Source organism: Gracilinanus agilis, chromosome 1 (assembly GCF_016433145.1).
Source record: "Gracilinanus agilis isolate LMUSP501 chromosome 1, AgileGrace, whole genome shotgun sequence".
Lineage (NCBI taxonomy): Eukaryota > Metazoa > Chordata > Mammalia > Didelphimorphia > Didelphidae > Gracilinanus > Gracilinanus agilis.
This window is the reverse complement of record NC_058130.1, coordinates 178,649,181-178,666,983: the sequence shown is the minus strand read 5'-3', so window position 1 is coordinate 178,666,983 and position 17,803 is coordinate 178,649,181. Positions and strand designations below refer to the sequence as shown.

Below are 17,803 nucleotides of genomic sequence, written 5' to 3'. Positions count from 1 at the left end.
TTTTGTTTTTCCCCAATTACACATGGAAACAACTTTTAACATTTGTTTTCTGACATTTTGCTATCAAAAAATTTTAAAGCATTTATATTTATATAAATATTTATTTATAAATATTATATATTATTATGTGTAATATTTTATATATAAATACAATTTATACATAAAATAAGTACAATGTGTTATAATATATAATGTAGAAATATAAATTGTGTATTTATATACAATATATATTTATATTATAATTTTATTTATAATTATAAAACATAATTATAAATAAATTTATTTATAAAGCATTTCCAAAATGTCTTTGTCATAACAGCTGTATGAGGCTACTTAAGTAGTTTGTTAAAGAAGTATTAATTTCTTTATCTATAAAATGGGGAACACAGGACTCATATAGGTAAAGGGATTCACTCATGAGCAGAAAGCTATGTCAGAAGTAGGGCTTGAGGGGCAGCTAGGTGGCTCTGTGGATAGAGAGCCAGGCCAGGAGATGGGAGGTCCTGGTTTCATATTTGGCCTCAGATATTTCCTAGTTGTGTGACTCTGGGTAAGTCACTTAACTCCAATTGTCTAGCTCTTTCTACTCTTCTGCTTCGGAACAAATACTTCATATTGACTCTGAAACAGAAGATAAGAGTTTAAAAACATTTTAATTAAAAAAAAAGTAGGGCTTTAAACCAGGTCTCCTAACTACAAGTCATAGGATCATAAGAAGGAGCTGGATGGGACTTTAGAGGCCATGGAGTCCAATGCTCTCATTTTTATAGATGAGGAAACTGAGATCCAGAGATATTGAAGTGGCTTGCAGAGAGACTAGAGCTTCTTCTTTTTTTTTTTTTTAAACCACAATACTTCCAGATATGTTACAATGTTTTCTGGGGAACTTTGCCTTTAAAACATAAGACCCTACAAATATACTCTCTCTTATATTCGCCCTTGGTGAGGAAATTGAGGCACCGTTCCCTGGTGTCTTCCCCCTTCCCATCACCCCTAAGCTCTATTATTTCATCCAGTACCCTGAGTTTTGTAGTCTTGGTCTGCCCATCTGAGCTGAGTGTGACATTTTGAGAGCAGGGAGATTTTTTATGCTTAAAATATTTCTCAAACAGAAATGGCCTCTGGCTTTTCTCATGCATTTCCTCTTTTCTGTAATATTTCTAATCTTGTACTAACCATACATTGTCTTTTTTTTCTTCTCTTTTCCCCCCCAAAAAAGGAGCTATTTGTCTTCTGGGTGGAAGAGGAAATTACCTTAACTATTCAAAAACTATTGTCAGTAATATAATATAGGACCCATTCCAATCTGGCAGAGGCAGTTTCCCTTAGAAAAGTTCAGGGGCAATCTGATATGGTCCCTTTTCCTTAAGCTACAAGCTCCAGAAGCACTGAATCCTATTTCCTAGGAGTTAGTAGGAAGCCATAATTTAAGTCGTTTGGGCCACTTGACTAGAACAAGGACTAAGGAGACTAACATCATAACCAAGAAAACTAAGAGGTCCAAAATGGCCCATTAAACTTATCCAGCTTTTCACAAATGAATGTTATTAGTTAAATAAGGAATTGAGAGAGATGATGTGGTGGGCACAATGTGGATCATCCTTACTAAACAAATGCTCAAGGGATGAAAAAGCTGCAAGAATCCTAACCAATTCCAGAAAGTCCTGGGGACCCAATCCTGTGTCAAGTCTGGAAGGAAATAGCCTGGTTAATAGGGGCAACATGGTATAGCCACCAGAACAGTTGACCTTCAAAGTCAGGAGCAGTTTAGAGTTTGGGTTCTGCTGGGGTTGGAAGGGAATATACCCAGGAGGTCTCCGACCCAAAGACAAACAGATGTTACTCACGCAAACTCAAGCTTCTTCAAGTCTCTGATGGCAGGGAGAGGGTCACATGCCTCTATAGGAACATTTCCTGAGCTACAAAGAATGATATGAGTGATGTTACAACCCTGGGGTTGGTCTTAGGAGCAAAGTATGCCATCTAACAGGATGATTTCAAAATAGGTGATACCCTCCTCATTTTTGATACTTGTAACTGTCTCCATGTACAGTGAACACTTCACTCTTAGAGAGTTATCTCTTTGGGTCAAAAGAGTGCTAAATTCATGAGATAATACATTAAGTCATTTACTAGTAGGGCTTAGCTTTTCATATAGCTTTATATGGGAAGGAATGAGATTTAAGAAAGGATTATTTTAGGCAGGGAAGAAAGAGGTGCTTAGAGAATAATTTTAGTCCTGGGGCTAACCAAGGAGAAATGCTGCCCTGGAGGGAAATCTGGGACTAGCATGGGAACATTTGTTGACTGGATGAGTGGGTGCCACGAAGGGGTAAAGACATAAAGAAAGCATTCAGATAAACTTTGCCTTACAATTTTTCTAGGCTCTGACTTTACCCCAAAATGCCTCTCCATTGGAGAGACCCAAATCAGGATATGTTTCTCATTTTATGGATAAGGTGGCCAAAATGATTATATTGTTGTTGTTATTGCTATTTTAAAGGAAGATGACTATACGATTTTCCCACTTCTCTGGGCAGGGCATATTCTCAATTTCGACAGAAAAATAGCTTGACAGGCATTTATCCCTGAGGTGGCCAGAAGGGAGCAGTGGATATTTATCCAAACTAGATAGAGAATGGAAATGGGAAGTCTTGGTTGTTGGGTTTTCTTTCTCCAGTCAAAGACTATCTTAGTACTCATTGGTCTTGACACATAGGTACCCAGGCCCTCTAGGCTGCACTATTAGTTTCCTATTTTCTTGCCTTGTTGTTTCTTATTAGGATTTTTAATCCATCCCTCCTCCACCCCCCAATTTTCCTTCTCTACTCTTTGGAGACTGGGTAAAATCTCATTTCTCTCTAGTGAGTTCTTTTTCTAGTGGCAAAGTTTAGAATAAATCCCCCCAAATAAATCCTCCAGCCTGTCTCCAGACCACCATCTCTCCAAGGCCCTTTTCTTCTTCCAACTAAGAGCTATCAAGGCTAGTTGTCTGCTAGCAGTTAGGCCACTTACCTTTGGATATGTACCAGGCTGCAAAGGTCCTCCACATCCTTCATGGACTTGACTTTGAAGGGATCAATGGTGAACTTCTTAGTGGAACTTTGGAGTAGTTCATGTTGCCCACTTTGCTGAAGGGATTCCCACAGCCACACTGTGTCACTCAGAGATGCCCTGTGGATGGAGGTCCTCAGACCTAGGGAACTAGGAGCTTCCCAGTGGGAACAAAATCCTAGAATGGACCCAGGTCCCAACCCAGAAGGAGAATAATTTTCTTCAAAGAACTATTGGCCTATCCAAAACCCAACCATTCTCTGGAATTCATCTCTTCTAAGAAGTCCTTGATTACTCCAGTCTTGTTAATCACTCTTTATTCCATGGCACTTGTATTAGCCTGGTATTATTATTTCATTGTTACATATATATCCTGTCTCCCCAAATAGTGTATTAGACTTTGGAAGGCAGGGACTTCATATTTTCCATAGCATAGTTCCATCAGTGCTCAATAAAAACTCATAGAATGAATTATTGGAGTTTATAAATGAATCAAGAAAGCACCATATCAAAGAAAGTATCTCTGGGACCCTATGAAAAAACTGTGGTATGCCAGAGTTAATGCTTTTCTACTCTAGGGGTTAGTCTAACTAATGAGGAAAACTATGTTTAACGATTTCTTTTTTTTTAAACCCTTCACTTCTGTGTATTGGCTCTTAGGTGGAAGAGTGGTAAGGGTGGGCAATGGGGGTCAAGTGACTTGCCCAAGGTCACACAGCTGGGAAGTGTCTGAGGCCAGATTTGAACCTAGGACCTCCCGTCTCTAGGCCTGACTCTCAATCCACTGAGCTACCCAGCTGCCCCTGTTTAATTATTTCTAACAAGTATAATAACTATGCCTAGGGAAAGATGATTATTGACTGCAGTCTGCACATCTCATGGCATATGTATGATATTGCATAAGATCTGAGATTTGATGATTCTGCAATCATGGTCTTGAATGATATATAATTTTTTAAGTCTTATAAACCAATGTGTGGCTGCTTAACTTAATGGATTTGAGGATGGTGTCAATGAGTTCATGGGTTTACTCTCCATAATAATCGGTGAGTTTTGTACAGACCAATGCTCAGAGACTACATCTGCCACTCCAGCCAGTCACTTGAAAATGCTTCTTAGGTCATAATGAGGATTAGATGAGAGAGTGGGGATGGACCCAGTATATAACCCATCTTTCTAATGGAGAAACAACTCACAGGTCATTCTTAAATTTTTTTTACATTTTTAAACCCTTAACTTCTGTGTATTGACTTATAGGTGGAAGAGTGGTAAGGGTGGGCAATGGGGGTCAAGTGACTTGCCCAGGGTCACACAGCTGGGAAGTGGCTGAGGCCGGGTTTGAACCTAGGACTTCCCATCTCTAGGCCTGACTCTCAATCCACTGAGCTACCCAGCTGCCCCACAGATCATTCTTTAATTGGATGAATGATATTATTTTATGGCTGGATTGTGGGAGAAAGTATAGTACAGAAGAAAAAATCCTTTACTAGGAAATGGAAAACTTCCTTGTAGGATATCGCTTCATCCTTCTTAGCCCCAATTTCTTCATCTATAAAATGGGAAGACTAGACCAGATGATCTTTAAGGTCCTCTCTCGCTCAAACTCTGTGTGTGTATGTGTGTTGCATTGAGGCGCCTTCACGTGGAAGACAAAAACTTCAGACAGAAATATTGTACAATATAAAATGAGACAGGAGGCTCACCATCTATCTTGTCACTACATTTCCACTCTATTCTAGAATATTTTTTGAAATCAGGGTCAGAAGGAGTAAAAGGGGGAGGAGGCATGTCATGGGAGGGGATAAACACTTGACTTCTTGCTACTTCTCCCTTCACCGCCCATTTCAGCCCTTCCCCTGCCCAGGGCCCCACCTGAAGCAGGTGACACAGTCAAGTTGGACCAGGATCCGTAGCCCATGTAGGTTGATGGAGGTGCTTCTGAGATCCAGGGAGAAGTCTTTGCCAGCTGCTTTCAGGGCCTCTCCCAAAACATGCACATCTGGTGGGGCCAGGCGAACTCCCCAGAAGGAAAGGTAGGAGGGTAGCCCAGCGGTTACATGCCCCCAGAGGTGGCTGTCAGCTGCCTCATGGGCACAATGCAGCAGTTCAAGGAGCCTCCCAGGTCCCAGTGTCCCAGGTTGTAACCGTGTCAGATAGCTCAAGAGGACCTTCTGCCTCTTGCATACAAGCTCAACCTGCTCATCCCCACCAAGGGGACCAAGGCAGGAGGATAGGGGTTGGAAGAGAAGCCCAGAGAGGAAGCGGGGTACCCGGTCCAGCCAGTTGTCATAGGGTTTCTTCTTCCTAGGGGTCAGGGCTATGTACCTGGGGAGCTCCTTGTGTCTTACTTCCCCACTCAGTGCCAGTCTCAGAGCTCCCAGGAAGTTCTGCAGGAGAAAGGTAGAGAAGGCCATCTCTGGATCCCCATCTGTTGGCAATGGCCACATAAAGTCCCCAGAAACAGTGAATTCCTTCACTTCTTCAGAGGGGAACTGGTCCTCTCTCAGGACATTGCAGTGTCTCTGGCCTCGCTCCCATGCCAACTCTGCCAACCCTGCCAGGCACCTCCTGGGCCAGGTTTCTGATGTTCCTTTTTTCTTGGCTCTCAGTGCTAAGGAGAAGAGGCTGACAAAGAGACCAGTGAGTGTGGAGGGAAGTTGGGTTGGACCTCCCGCAGCCAGGATTTTCTCACACAGCTGACAGAGGGAGAGGCACACAGCAGGGCTGTAGCAATGGCTGAGCAGGTAGGGCTGGGACCGGAGGAGCCTCAAGACTTCATCCCTGTCTGATGGTGAATCCTGGAAATACTTTTCAAAGTAAGACTCTACCTGCTCAGGAGAGAAGCCCTGCACCTCCAGGAGGCTGTCTACTTTGGCCAAGTACTGGATAAACCTTCCCTTTGGCCTGGTTGTGATCAGCAGTGTGCAACCCCTTAGGAGCTTCCTTTGGAAGAGACCAGCCAGCAGCCCTTTGATGGACTGGGGATCTCTAGGAGAGGAGCTGGCCAGGCAATGCAGGAAGCCATCTTGCCCCTCTAGTTCCTCAAAGGCATCCAGAATGACCAGAATGTGGTTTGGGTGCTTCAAAATATATTTGAAGACTTCCTCACTTTCTTCCAATGAGTGATGACAGAGTCTAAAAAACAGATCTTTCAGGCAATAGTCATTCCCTGGCAAGTTCAGGCCATGGCATTTGTAGTGGAAGACAAATTCATATTGAGGAAGCTGGCCCTGGGCCCAGTTCCTACAGACCGCCCGAGTCCAGGCACTTTTGCCCAAGCCAGCCTTGCCTAGTACTGCAATCACCTGTGTCTCCCCTTTCTGCCCACTGGGGCGGGCAAAGACTTCTCTCCATCCCACGCATGCCTTCTGTCTCTCTGTCCAGTCCTGGATTGCCAGGTCTTTCTCTTGATACTTGCTATTTTTTTCCACCTGGGTTCTTGTGAGTTCTACGTCAATGTAATGGCTGTTTTGACCTTCTGGAACATCCCCATATGCCTTTTGTAGAGCACGACAGAACCATTCCACAGACTCTGCAAAAGCCCAAAGGGGAGTTGGTAACACAGTCATCTGAATGGCTCCCTAACATTGCTCCCTGGGTTTCACCAACTCAACCACCATAGCAGGTTGGTTCTTTCTCCTCCTCTCCACCTAGGAAAATCCTACCCATCATTCAAGTTTCTGATTATGTCCTAATCCTTCCATGAAGCCTTCTTTGATTCTTCTACTCCCGTTTATTTTTTTTAGTCTTAAACTCAAATAAAATTGGATTTCTAAAGGATCTATGTTGACTTAGAAAACCAAAAATTAACATAACCTATGTTGTATTTTTATTTTGTTATCCATTTCCCAATTACATTTTAGTCTTGTCCAACCACACTCTGGGCCAGTAGGCCTCTAGGTTGATGTCCCTGGTCAAGACAACCAACAAAACAATAAATCAAGTCCAGATTTGTAGCCTTTCTTGATTTCTGAGGTGTAAATACCCTGAAAATTTAACAATTGTCTATTGGAGCTGTGAATGACCCACCCAAGGTGAGTTAAGAGGTAGGAGAGACAGGACATAAACAGGTCTTCTGAGTCCCAATCCAGGGCTCTTCCCACTATGTGACACTCCCTCATTTGTTAATTCTTTGAAATCAGATGCTGAGTAATTAATAAATGAAGGAGCATTGTGTAGCAGAAAGAATCCTGGTCTGGGACTCAGAAGACCTGAGTTCGTGCCCATTTGTTAATTTGTTGTAGACAGATGTTGAGTCTAAAAGGGCAGCAACAAAGTGCAGTGGAGAGAGTGCTGGCCCTGGAGTCAGGAAGACTGATCTTTCTGAGTTCAAATCTGACCTCAGACACTTACTAGCTATGTGACCTTAGGAAAGTCCCTTAATGCTGTCTTCCTCAGTTTCCTCATATGTCAAATGAGCTGGAGAAGAAAAGGCAAGGCGATCCAGTATATTTGCTAAGAAATCCCCAAATGAGACCATAAAGAGTTAGACATGACTGAAAATGATTGAACAATAAAAGCTGAGTCTAATACTTATTTGGAGGATACCAACCTAACCCTAGCATTATTCCTAATCCTCAGATATTTATCTAATGTAGTCTTCCCCTCTTCTTAATCTATTCCCCCACCTATGACTAGGAAGCTGAAAGTTTTAAAAAAGTCAGCACTGATCCTGCAGAACCCAGTCCCTTTTTAAATTCTAGAGTCTTTATTTTCAGATAGCTGAATTTTATAGAATCGTAGTTCTAGAGATGGAGGAGAATTTGTAGGCTATCAAGTCATAAAATAAAAAATCTAGAGGTAGAAGAGACTTCAGAAGTCAACTTGTCCAAATGCTTTGTTTTATAGATGAAGGGAAACTGAAGCTCACAGAGTTTAAGTGACTTGCATAGCTAGGGCTGTATAGTTAGTGTCTGAGTCAGGATTTGAACCCATGTCCTGCTGACTCCAAGTCCAGTTGACTCTTTTGCAGATTATTCAACTCTAAGCCTCCCCTCCCCCGCCCCAGGAAATGTTTTATTCTCTAGTCAGTAATGAAGTATCTAGAACTTTGAGATGCTTTGAAAAAAATGTTAAAATCAAAGTTGTGTGTGCAAGATTTATGGACAGGTAAAGGAATAGAGGAAAGAGAGGTGCCAGGGCCAGTGGAAGACTTACCAGGCTGTCTGGGAGCTAGGTTAGAATCTACTACCATTGTTGTGAGCTGTTCCAGGGCTTGTTCTAAATGTACATCTGCATCTGGAGGACATAAGGAAAGAGGTTTCACATGTGGAGACGAGGGAACAGCAGGTGGTGCTCCTTCCCTCTATGGACTTCCCATTTTTCATAGCTTCTCAGACAATAAAAAGTTTGGAGCATAGAACGGGGTTGGCTTTGGACCAAATTTTGAAGAATACTAAAACTTAAACCCAGCTAGCATTGCCTTTTCCTTTTAGCATGCCTTCCAAACCCTTCCCTGAGTTCCCATCTCCCCCAATAACCAGTGCCTAAAAGGTCCCACAGTACAAAACTCTACTGAGTGTTAGTTCAACTGATGGGGCTTCAACACAAGCATCAAGGAGACCAGATTAAAGTGAGAGAGTTTCAGAAAGTCTCAAGGTTGAACTGAGTTCAATGAACTGGAGCTGTCCAGCCTAACCCTGGTTGAGTGGCTGAGTTGCACCTGTCTGGTTCCTTGGTTTCAGCACCATATGTCAGTCCTTCTGAGGGGGGGTTCAACACAAGAGATAAGGAAACCGGGGTAAAGAGAGTGAGTCTCCTGGGTTTTGGCATCATTCGTTAGTCTGACTGAGGGGTGTTCAACCCAAGAGACAATGAAACCAGAGTAGGGTGGTATGACAGGGTTTATTGGAGCAGCAAGGGGGCCCAAGAATAAGAGGATTAGTGAAGGGGTCCCATGGGAGGGGAAGAAACAGTAAGAAGCAGCAAGAAGATGCCAGTAGAATTGGTGAGGCAGTCCCCCAGGGGGACAGGATGGAGGAGAGGAGTGGCAAGGGGGAGCCTGATGCCAGTAGATGATATCCTGAGTTGGGAGAGATATAGGATCTTATAGGTTTGGGGAAGGAAGGGGGTGTAGGGGATAAGGGAACTTGGATCACCTCTATTGGTTGTCTCTGGGGAAGGTGTTCTACTTGGGTTAACTTTACTAGATGTTCCTGAGAAGGTGAAGGAATCAACTTTAACCATATTTTCATAATCCTCAGAATTCTTCATGTCTGATCCCTTCAAATAGGGTGCTGCCTTTCCATCCCTTCAAAATCATACTATTTAGGGGGCCATACCTGCTCCTTAGTTGGCGTGTTTTACCCCCAATACTTACCTGTTTTTCTGCCTTGCAAAGTTAGAGCTGAGGCCTCAGGCATGTTGGGCATATCTGCTGCTGATGGAACAGATGGACTGGTGGAGCCAGGCCTGTCAGGTGACACTGGGAGGCTCTGTATGATGGCATCATCCCCTGATGAGGCTTGTGAGTCAAAAGTGGTTTGAAGTGAGCCAGCTGGAAGAACATCAAACACTGAGGCTATCCCACCCAACCACTTATCATTTTCATACTCTATATACTCTAATTTGGACTATAAGACTTTAGGGAATTATGGAAAGTAGAAAGAGAGTTTAAAATCTTTTTCATTATAATTATTCTTTATTTCCACATAATTTCCCTTTCAGTACCACTCTCCCTCCACTGACCAAAATGCTCAGATTGTTCAATTCATCACATTCAAGAGAAACTGTTAATGGTTAGTTCCTCCACTTTGCAGATAGAAAAGACAAGGGCTCAAGAAAGCAAAATTTATCATCACATAGAGGAAAGGCAGGTCTTTCTAATCTCCATCTAAGCCTTTTCCCATTAGATTATATTTTTTTCTGAAGTCTTAGTTCCTCATTTTTGTCATCTCCATCTAAGCTTCTTCCTGTTAGATTATATTTCCCTGTTGCCTTAGTTCCTCATTTTCATTTTTTGGAGTTTTCTTTTTGGGGGGACACTGATTAGAGAGGAAGACAAAGAGCCCTAAAAAGTCAAAAAGGCTTCTCTCTATAGGCAAAAGTCCTGAGGGATGAGGATAGGAGCAGGGAGAAAAGTACCTCATTTTTCATCTAGGCTGAGTTGCCCAGTACTGATGTGGGTAAAAGCTATGGTTGACATTTGTAATATGCTTACCTGGGTATAAGAAGATGTTGGAGACTCCATTTTCCACTGTGAAATGGAATACACCTTGGGGCAGAGTGGGGAAGGCAGGGATGAGTTGGATAGGTCCCCCGTTGAAATTCAGGCAAGCAAAAACAGGACTGGCTGAGGACACTAAGGAAAAGAGGGTAAGTGGAATCTGTAGGGAGGTCCCCAAGATTTAACAGCTGGTGGAGGTGAATTCCCCAGATTCTGAGGGAATTCCCAAATGTTTTCAAAGAACTACATTTCCTAGAGAGTGTCAAACTTGCTTAGAGCTATACATTTCAGGCCGGGACTTGCTTTCAGGGTATACACCCCTATGATTGTCATATAGGAGGAAGAAATTGGGCAGAGAATTTAGACTGAAGGTATAGGAGGAGTCTGAGATCAGATTGTTAGGTCATGTGTTATAGTAGAGAGAAAACTGTATTTGGAATCAGAGAATCTAGATTTTTCTTCCAATTCTCTTCTACTCATTACTTATGTGACACTGGGCAGTTTCCTTAGCTGCAAAATGAAGAGATTAGATGAGATGACTTTTAAATATCTTTTAAGGTCCTTAAGGTCCTTTCTGGGTTTAAGATCTATAATCCTATAACAAGTCTCCACCAACAAAGGTTCCTGCCTAACCTAGCTACATAGAAACTAAAAAGTGAAGTGTCTAACTATGAACAGGACTTGGTGTGAATTATGTTGATGAGTTTTTGGGGAGAGGTTAAGTAAACTGTTCAAGATCATATAGATAGTATGATCTCTAACGTCAAATCTAGCACTCTTTCCAAAGCTTCTTCTTAAGAAATTCCTCTCATTTCCCCTTTCTCAGTCTCCAAGACTTTGTTTCTACTCAGAAACCACAGCCCAGGGATTTCTTAACTATGGCCAACATAAGCACAACATTTCCCCAAAATCTCACATACCAGGCACCAGAAAGGCTTCTTCCATGGAGGGCAGGCTAGGCTTGGCAACTTGGCCTGGGAGAGGAGACAGAGAGTCTTTCAGGACCAAATTGTCACTGTAAGATGCTGTCACTAAATTGTTGGTTACCAATGGAATGGCTGGGGATGCCTCTGTGAAGGAAAAAAAGCCATATTTAATGAAGACTTGGTTCCTCCATCCTACCCCAACCCAAGGTAGCTTGTCAAAAGTGGAGTTTAGGCATCTGGGAAACAAGATAACAGTTTGCCTACTGTAGTTCAAATGCAGGTGATGAATAAGAATCAGCATGTGATTACCCTTCTGGGTAGCAAGAAGGCCTTGGATCTAAGGGAAGAATTTTCTCTGTCTTTAATTATTGGAATGTTCATGTGCCTTTTTCTCTTCCCTGACAAGTCTCTTCTGATTTGCTCATTTGTACAAATGTATTTGTATAAGCTGAGCCCTACATCAGGCTTCTAGGAGAGGACTAAGTAAGAGTTGGTGACTGTTGTCATTTGTCACTGACCACATCCCTTAGATTCTCCTTAGGGGAATTCCTACTCAGAGGGCATAACGATATCACTTAAAGACAGAGTCTATACACTACTCCAGTGCTTCTTCGTGCCCTTCTCTTTACTTCATTGTTGGGGGGTCATATTGACCTTAGGAAGTGTTGGCCTGGAGAAATGAATACATTTTATTTATCAGGATCTGAGGTCATCCAATCCTCCCACCCTACCTCTGCCAGGGCCAGTCTGGGTGCAGCCTATGTTCCCATTCTTTCAAATCATCACCTGGGATGGGTTGGAATCATCTCAGTTCAGATAAGGACAACTGATATGATGTCATTAAATTCTACATTTTCCTCTCTTACAGCCTTCCTTTCAATTCTGCACATCCCTCCCAATGTTGCACACCACCCCCTCCCTGCCATTTCTCACCTTGAACAGCAGAGATTATGCCATTTACCTTGGAACTACACCCTGGGGCTCAGTTTGATTGGACAATGATGAATATAAACTTTTCTAATTTATGGTATATAGTGTAAAAATAAATGGCAAATGACTTTAAAACTAATATAGGCAATGGATTGATTATGGATTGATTACTGACTATAAACTAATTTTTGATAGTCTGCTTGTTGTGCTTACAAAGTATCTTCAGTTTATATCAGTGAAGTGAAGCTCATAAGTTAACTTCCCTTCAGGGCCAGGCGCAAGGACACTAAAAAGACTCTTGTCATAGAAAAATAAACTATTTGTTGAAAATATAAGGACAAAAAGGATTTCTAACTCTAAGGGATTCTAACTCCACCCAAATAAAACTCCCTGGTTCTATAAGGAACCACTTCTCCTGTTTTCAGAGGCTATACTAATCCTTCCTAATCTGACTAACCCAAATTTTTACTATTTTAAATAAACTACCACTATTATCCTTATAATTCTTAACTTCACCTTCAAGTTATAAAAATGGCAAAGGCTAGCTGCTTGAGGTCTCAACAGTAGTTGGTTCTGGATATCTTGGGACATCTGTCCTGAAGCCTGAAGCATCCCCATCTCCTTTCAACTTTTCTTTTCTACCTCTTGCTACTATGATTTCTTCAGGAATTGGCTGCCCTTTGGCTCTATCTACTATTTCTATGATTCTGCAGACAAAAATCCCCTTCCCTGGCCACTATTTCTTTATATGTGTTGTCCCCCCTTATTAAAGTGTAAATTGCTTGAGGGCAGGACCTGTCTTCTTTTTGTGTTTGTATCTACAGTACCTGGAACAATGTCAGGTATGTAGTAGTTGCTTAATTTATGCTTATTCATTCATTGATGCATGCATGCATTCATATAGACTCCAAAGAGGGACCAGATCATGAACCAAGAATTTATCTCCATCCCCATGATGCTTATTGCCATAAAGTCCCAATTCTAACACTGGTCAATTGAGTTACAGACTTCTTTCCTCCAGCTTCTTTGGAAGAGTTTATGTTTCAATGGATATAAAGGGAAGACATCAGACTCCTTAAGGAAGAAACTCTAAAGACAAGAGGGGTAATTAAGGAGAAGGATGGGCAATAGGATTCTGTACTTCGTCAACCATCTATTAGATTTTCCCAATGGAGTTGCTATAGAGGAGGGGCCCTGCAAGACTTATCTGAAGACTGTTGTTTCTGGGGGTCAGGGAGAGTGTAGGTGAATGAGGTTTTATTTACTGAGTGTAGGATGAATAATAACAATACTTCCACTCTTATAGAACTTTACTTTCTATATAATTGTTCAATATGGTCTTTTTTTCTATCCAAAGTAGCTATAGGTGGTGATGCTATCTTTGGATCTCCAAAATGGTCCTTTCCACAGCTCTTGTAGCTCATTTGGAATAATAATAATAACAATCCTTTATATTTGCATGGTGATTTATGGTTAATAATTCTATTTCACATATTTTACCCCATTTCATTCTCTTTAGAGGGAATTGGGATTGAGTGTTGGTCTTAGTCAGAAAGACTAAGGTTCAAGTCCTTTGACTTGACTCCTATATATATTGACTCTGGTCCTGAGTAAGACACTTAATCTTTCAGTTGGCAATTTGGTAATTCTCTGAGACTTTAATTTGCAGAACAGGAACTGTCCTACATTGGGAGTTAGAATTTCCTCCTCTGGAAATTTCCTATGCCAAATGAAATCCCAAGTCCTGTGCCTACCCCTATTCTATCCTTGATACTTTCAAATGATGCTGTAAAGAAAGGCAAGTATTGTCATCTCCCTTTTAAAAACAAGGAACCAGGTTCAGAGAGATTCTTTTATCCAAGGCTGCAAAGTTAAGGTTTTTATGAACAGCGTTGGGAAGCTAATTAGACAATCTCTAAAGTCTTATTGATCTCAAACACTCAACAAAAGGGAAACCAGAACTGCCTCTGAACTTTGATTGAGAGGAAGATAGAGGGAGAATGAAGAGAAAGATGAGAGACCAGATTACTCTAGATACCCAGGAAAGACCAGAGACTAAAAGGCATACAGAACTACTTTCAAACCACTGCCATCTACAGATGGTGACATGAAAGATCCCATTTTTCCTGTCTCCTCCTTCCAGAAATTCCAAACCCACTGTTTTGGAACATTACTTGTCCCTCAAGTCATATTATATAGTTCTTTTCCCCTGTGTTCAGAGTAATATATAACTGAATGACTACATAAATGGATAATAGGGTTATGAACAGATCTGTGCTTTAAACTTAAAATAAATAAACAGGTTGAGTTTGAAATGACTAACCTAACTCATAATCTGAGTTAGGGACAATATTACCTGGTTTTCTGCGTTTGGTCTCCCAAATGTCTGACTGAGGCTCAGGCTTATCCAGAAACACTGTAGAGAGAAAACCATCTTGGGGTGAGTGTTCCCTGTAAGTTTTGGGTGAGATGGATTTGGGCCCATCTGTTTGAAAGAACCAACAGAAATCTTAAGACTGTAAAGCTTCCATGTGGTAGAAAAGATACGTTTTCTTATGGCTCTCAAGGATCATTTTCAACACCTCTGCTTGTACCCAAATTGCCTCTTCTCCTTTCTGCTTCTTACTGCCTAACCTATGAAGTGGCTCCAGAATTACTTGGGTCTTGTGGTTTGTTTTGGGCCCCAAACTCCGAATGCAATTCATTTTGAGAAGGCACCCACACATTGGAGAGATGATTCCTCCCCTCTCATGGCTTACTATGGACAAAGAAGGCTGATATCTCCAAACTAAGAAAGTACATTAGCATGCCCAGAACTTGATGATGACCCATGCCCACTCTCATCCTGCTTGACAGTAGAAAACTCAGAAAGTTCCTAATGTGAAATTATCATCTTAATTGAGGATCTTTCCTATGATGGGAGAGGACATGGGACCAAAGGATCATATTCCTTAGAGCTAAAAGACTTCTACATTTGGTGTATCAAGAACTAAAGAGAATGTCTAGGGATACAAAGTTGGACAAGTAAACTCTATACCACTCCATTTCATTTTTAAAGGTTAAGTATTCATTTCAGATTTCTGAGTGAATGAGCTTTAATTATCTATGTATCTGGATAAGATCAAACCAAACAACAATATGCACTGAGCACCTACCATGCATGGACAAAGCTTTGTTCTGGGAACTGCTGGAGGTAGTTGAAAAGTAGCAGATATGGCCCCTATGCTTGAGTAGGTTATAATCTAAGGAAGAAAGCAAAAATGCCCCAGGAAAAATCTAAAGCCTACAGGCAAAGATTAGCTACAAGACAGGACCAGCCAATACCACTGTAAGGTATAGTTATCAGCACTTAAGGGGATGCTGGAGAAAATGCAGAATAGAGAGAGAATTAATTCACTCAATAAACATTCATTAAATGATTGTTTTGAGCAAGGAATGGTATTTAAGCTTTGGATAATCTAGGGAGTCTTTCATTAGATTGTGAATTCTTCATTAGATTATGAATTCCTTAAAGTCATGGACTGTCTATTACTTGTTTCTGAATCCACAATATAGTGCCTAGAACATGGTAGGTATTTAATTGATTTCTCAGGAAAGGCAAAATTGGGAGAGAGGAGTGGGAAGGATATGAGTTTGTAAGGAAAGGGAGGAAAGCAGAAGATGGTAGAATGACCTTGTGTTAGGGCTCCAAAGTGAAAGCAAGTAATTGTAAAGACAAGTTTTTCAGTTTCAGACTGAGTATTATGGGACAGGGAAAGGAATTTGCTCAAATGGATAATCTTAAGTACAGAAGTGGTAATCATGAGTGAAAAAGAAATGACAAAAACCCAAAGCTCCCATGAAGAAGGCAATAAGAAAATGGGTAGAAGAAACATGTGAACTCTCCAGATAAAGGAAGATGGAGTTAGAGAGCAGATTGAGATGTATTTTTTGACATAATAGATGTGGGAAACAGTTTTGCTAGATTGTGCTTTTCTATTTATGGCAGTTTTTCTTCCTTTTTCTTTTAAATTAGAGAGGAGTAGAAGGGAGAGAAAATAGATGTTTGCTCATTGAAATAAATTTTTAAGAAAAGAAATGGGTAAACTTCTGGAAGAGAAATTCTCCAAGGTGTCCAGATTTTGGTTATATTGTGAGATGGGCAAAGTCACTTCTTTAACCTTTTGGGGACACCTATGGTGACACCAGATAAATGGAACTTTAAAGTATGGTATACCTCACATTTTATGCAAAGAAACTTAATAGAAGAAGCAACTGAGGGACACTGCAAGTTTCAGGAGAGTGACTTTGCAGCCCCAGAGGAGTATTTAAATCCAAGTGGTATTTCAGAAAGATGGTCTTAACTCCTGAGAAAAGAATAGAATGAAGTAGTCAGGGATGTTTGGGTGAGGAAGAGGTAGAGAATGATTGCCATTCCCAATGGAAAATGCTAGATCAGTTCACTTACATCTTTTCTGACATTTCTGTGATTTCTGTGGCACCTCAGCCAATGCATCTATATTCTCGTTAAGCACTTCATCTGGGTCAATGTTCCCTAATATGGAGGAAAGATGGTCAGTCAATAAACATTTATCAAGCACTATATGCCAGGTTCTGTGCCAAGCATAAAGAAACTAAAAAAGCAAAAAAAAAAAAAAAAAAAGAAAATCAGCTGATCTCTCAGCTGTGTCTCCAGCATACCAAAGTTTGGGAGTCTCACTCACTCTTATGATGGCCAGATGTAATGGTTTTCCCAGAAAGAATAAGCAAGAACACAAGCCTAAACCAACGAAGATGTTCCTAACTTACCAAAAATACCTTCAGTCTCTGGATGTGGATCTGAAAACATGTATTCTGCCAGTGCAGCTGTCAGGGAAAGAAAAATAATCTATCAGTCCAAAGATTTCTCATTTCCTATTATCATGAAGTATTCTATCATGTTCTCTGTCAATGGACTCTGTGGCCTTGAACCCCCTTTCCTTGAGTCAAGTCATCTGTGATTGTTTGCCTAAGTTTACTTCTGATAGGAACTGTTCAGGAGGCATTGTTATCAACAACATGGCAGCCATCCTGTCCAATTATTTATTTGTCACAAGCCATGACTACTCTCGAAAACATCTGGGTTTTACTTCTATAAGAGCTCCTATAAAATTGTCAAGCATTCTAAGGAAGTGATCCCTCACCACTCTGGATTTCCAAAATCAGGACCAGGTCAATTATGGGCAAGCTTCTTCTTTGGGAAGTAAAGTCACTCATTCATGACAACTGTATTGGACTTTTCAGAGCAATCAGGAATTTTCCAAATTGCTCATGGCATGATAACTTGTGATCTAGCTCAGGAGGGCAGCCATGAATAAGTAACAGGTCAGAGAGCCCAGCAAAACTAGCTTTGGGCCTTCCCTATGAGTGTCATTAGTATTCTCCTTGCTGCTTCTTAGTTCTGAAGAATACTGGGCATCTGAGCCCATTTCTCTTCCCCCATTTATTCTCTTTCCCCTTGCTACCTGTTCCTTTAGAATAGACATGTTGCTTTATTTAGCAATAGTCGTTTTGTGTGTGTGTGTGTGTGTGTGTGTGTGTGTTTTCTAAAAGGAAAAGAGAATCAAAACACCAAAAAAAAGACACCCTTCACACACATTTCCTTCCTTCCTGTCTTTGTTTCTTTGTTTCTCTCTCTCTCTCTCTCTCTCTCTCTCTTTCTCTCTCTCTCTCTCTCTCTCTCTCTCTCTCTCTCTCTCTCTCTCTCTCT

The 17,803-nt window shown here is 41.2% G+C and overlaps 1 protein-coding gene across 1 annotated transcript in view; it reads right to left on the bottom strand.

The window, feature by feature from the left end:
* Positions 1 to 17,803, bottom strand: part of CIITA (class II major histocompatibility complex transactivator) — a 36,728-nt gene that overhangs the window by 10,412 nt on the left and 8,513 nt on the right. Inside the window, exons 3-14 of the mRNA XM_044657326.1 lie at positions 16,864 to 16,920; positions 16,523 to 16,609; positions 14,432 to 14,491; positions 11,140 to 11,289; positions 10,214 to 10,354; positions 9,374 to 9,517; positions 8,212 to 8,286; positions 4,927 to 6,586; positions 3,016 to 3,174; positions 1,848 to 1,919; positions 1,612 to 1,689; positions 922 to 924 (exon numbers count right to left, since the gene is read on the bottom strand). Coding sequence (XP_044513261.1) covers positions 922 to 924; positions 1,612 to 1,689; positions 1,848 to 1,919; positions 3,016 to 3,174; positions 4,927 to 6,586; positions 8,212 to 8,286; positions 9,374 to 9,517; positions 10,214 to 10,354; positions 11,140 to 11,289; positions 14,432 to 14,491; positions 16,523 to 16,609; positions 16,864 to 16,920 — 2,686 coding nt within the window. The remainder of the gene's footprint in view (positions 1 to 921; positions 925 to 1,611; positions 1,690 to 1,847; positions 1,920 to 3,015; positions 3,175 to 4,926; positions 6,587 to 8,211; positions 8,287 to 9,373; positions 9,518 to 10,213; positions 10,355 to 11,139; positions 11,290 to 14,431; positions 14,492 to 16,522; positions 16,610 to 16,863; positions 16,921 to 17,803) is intronic.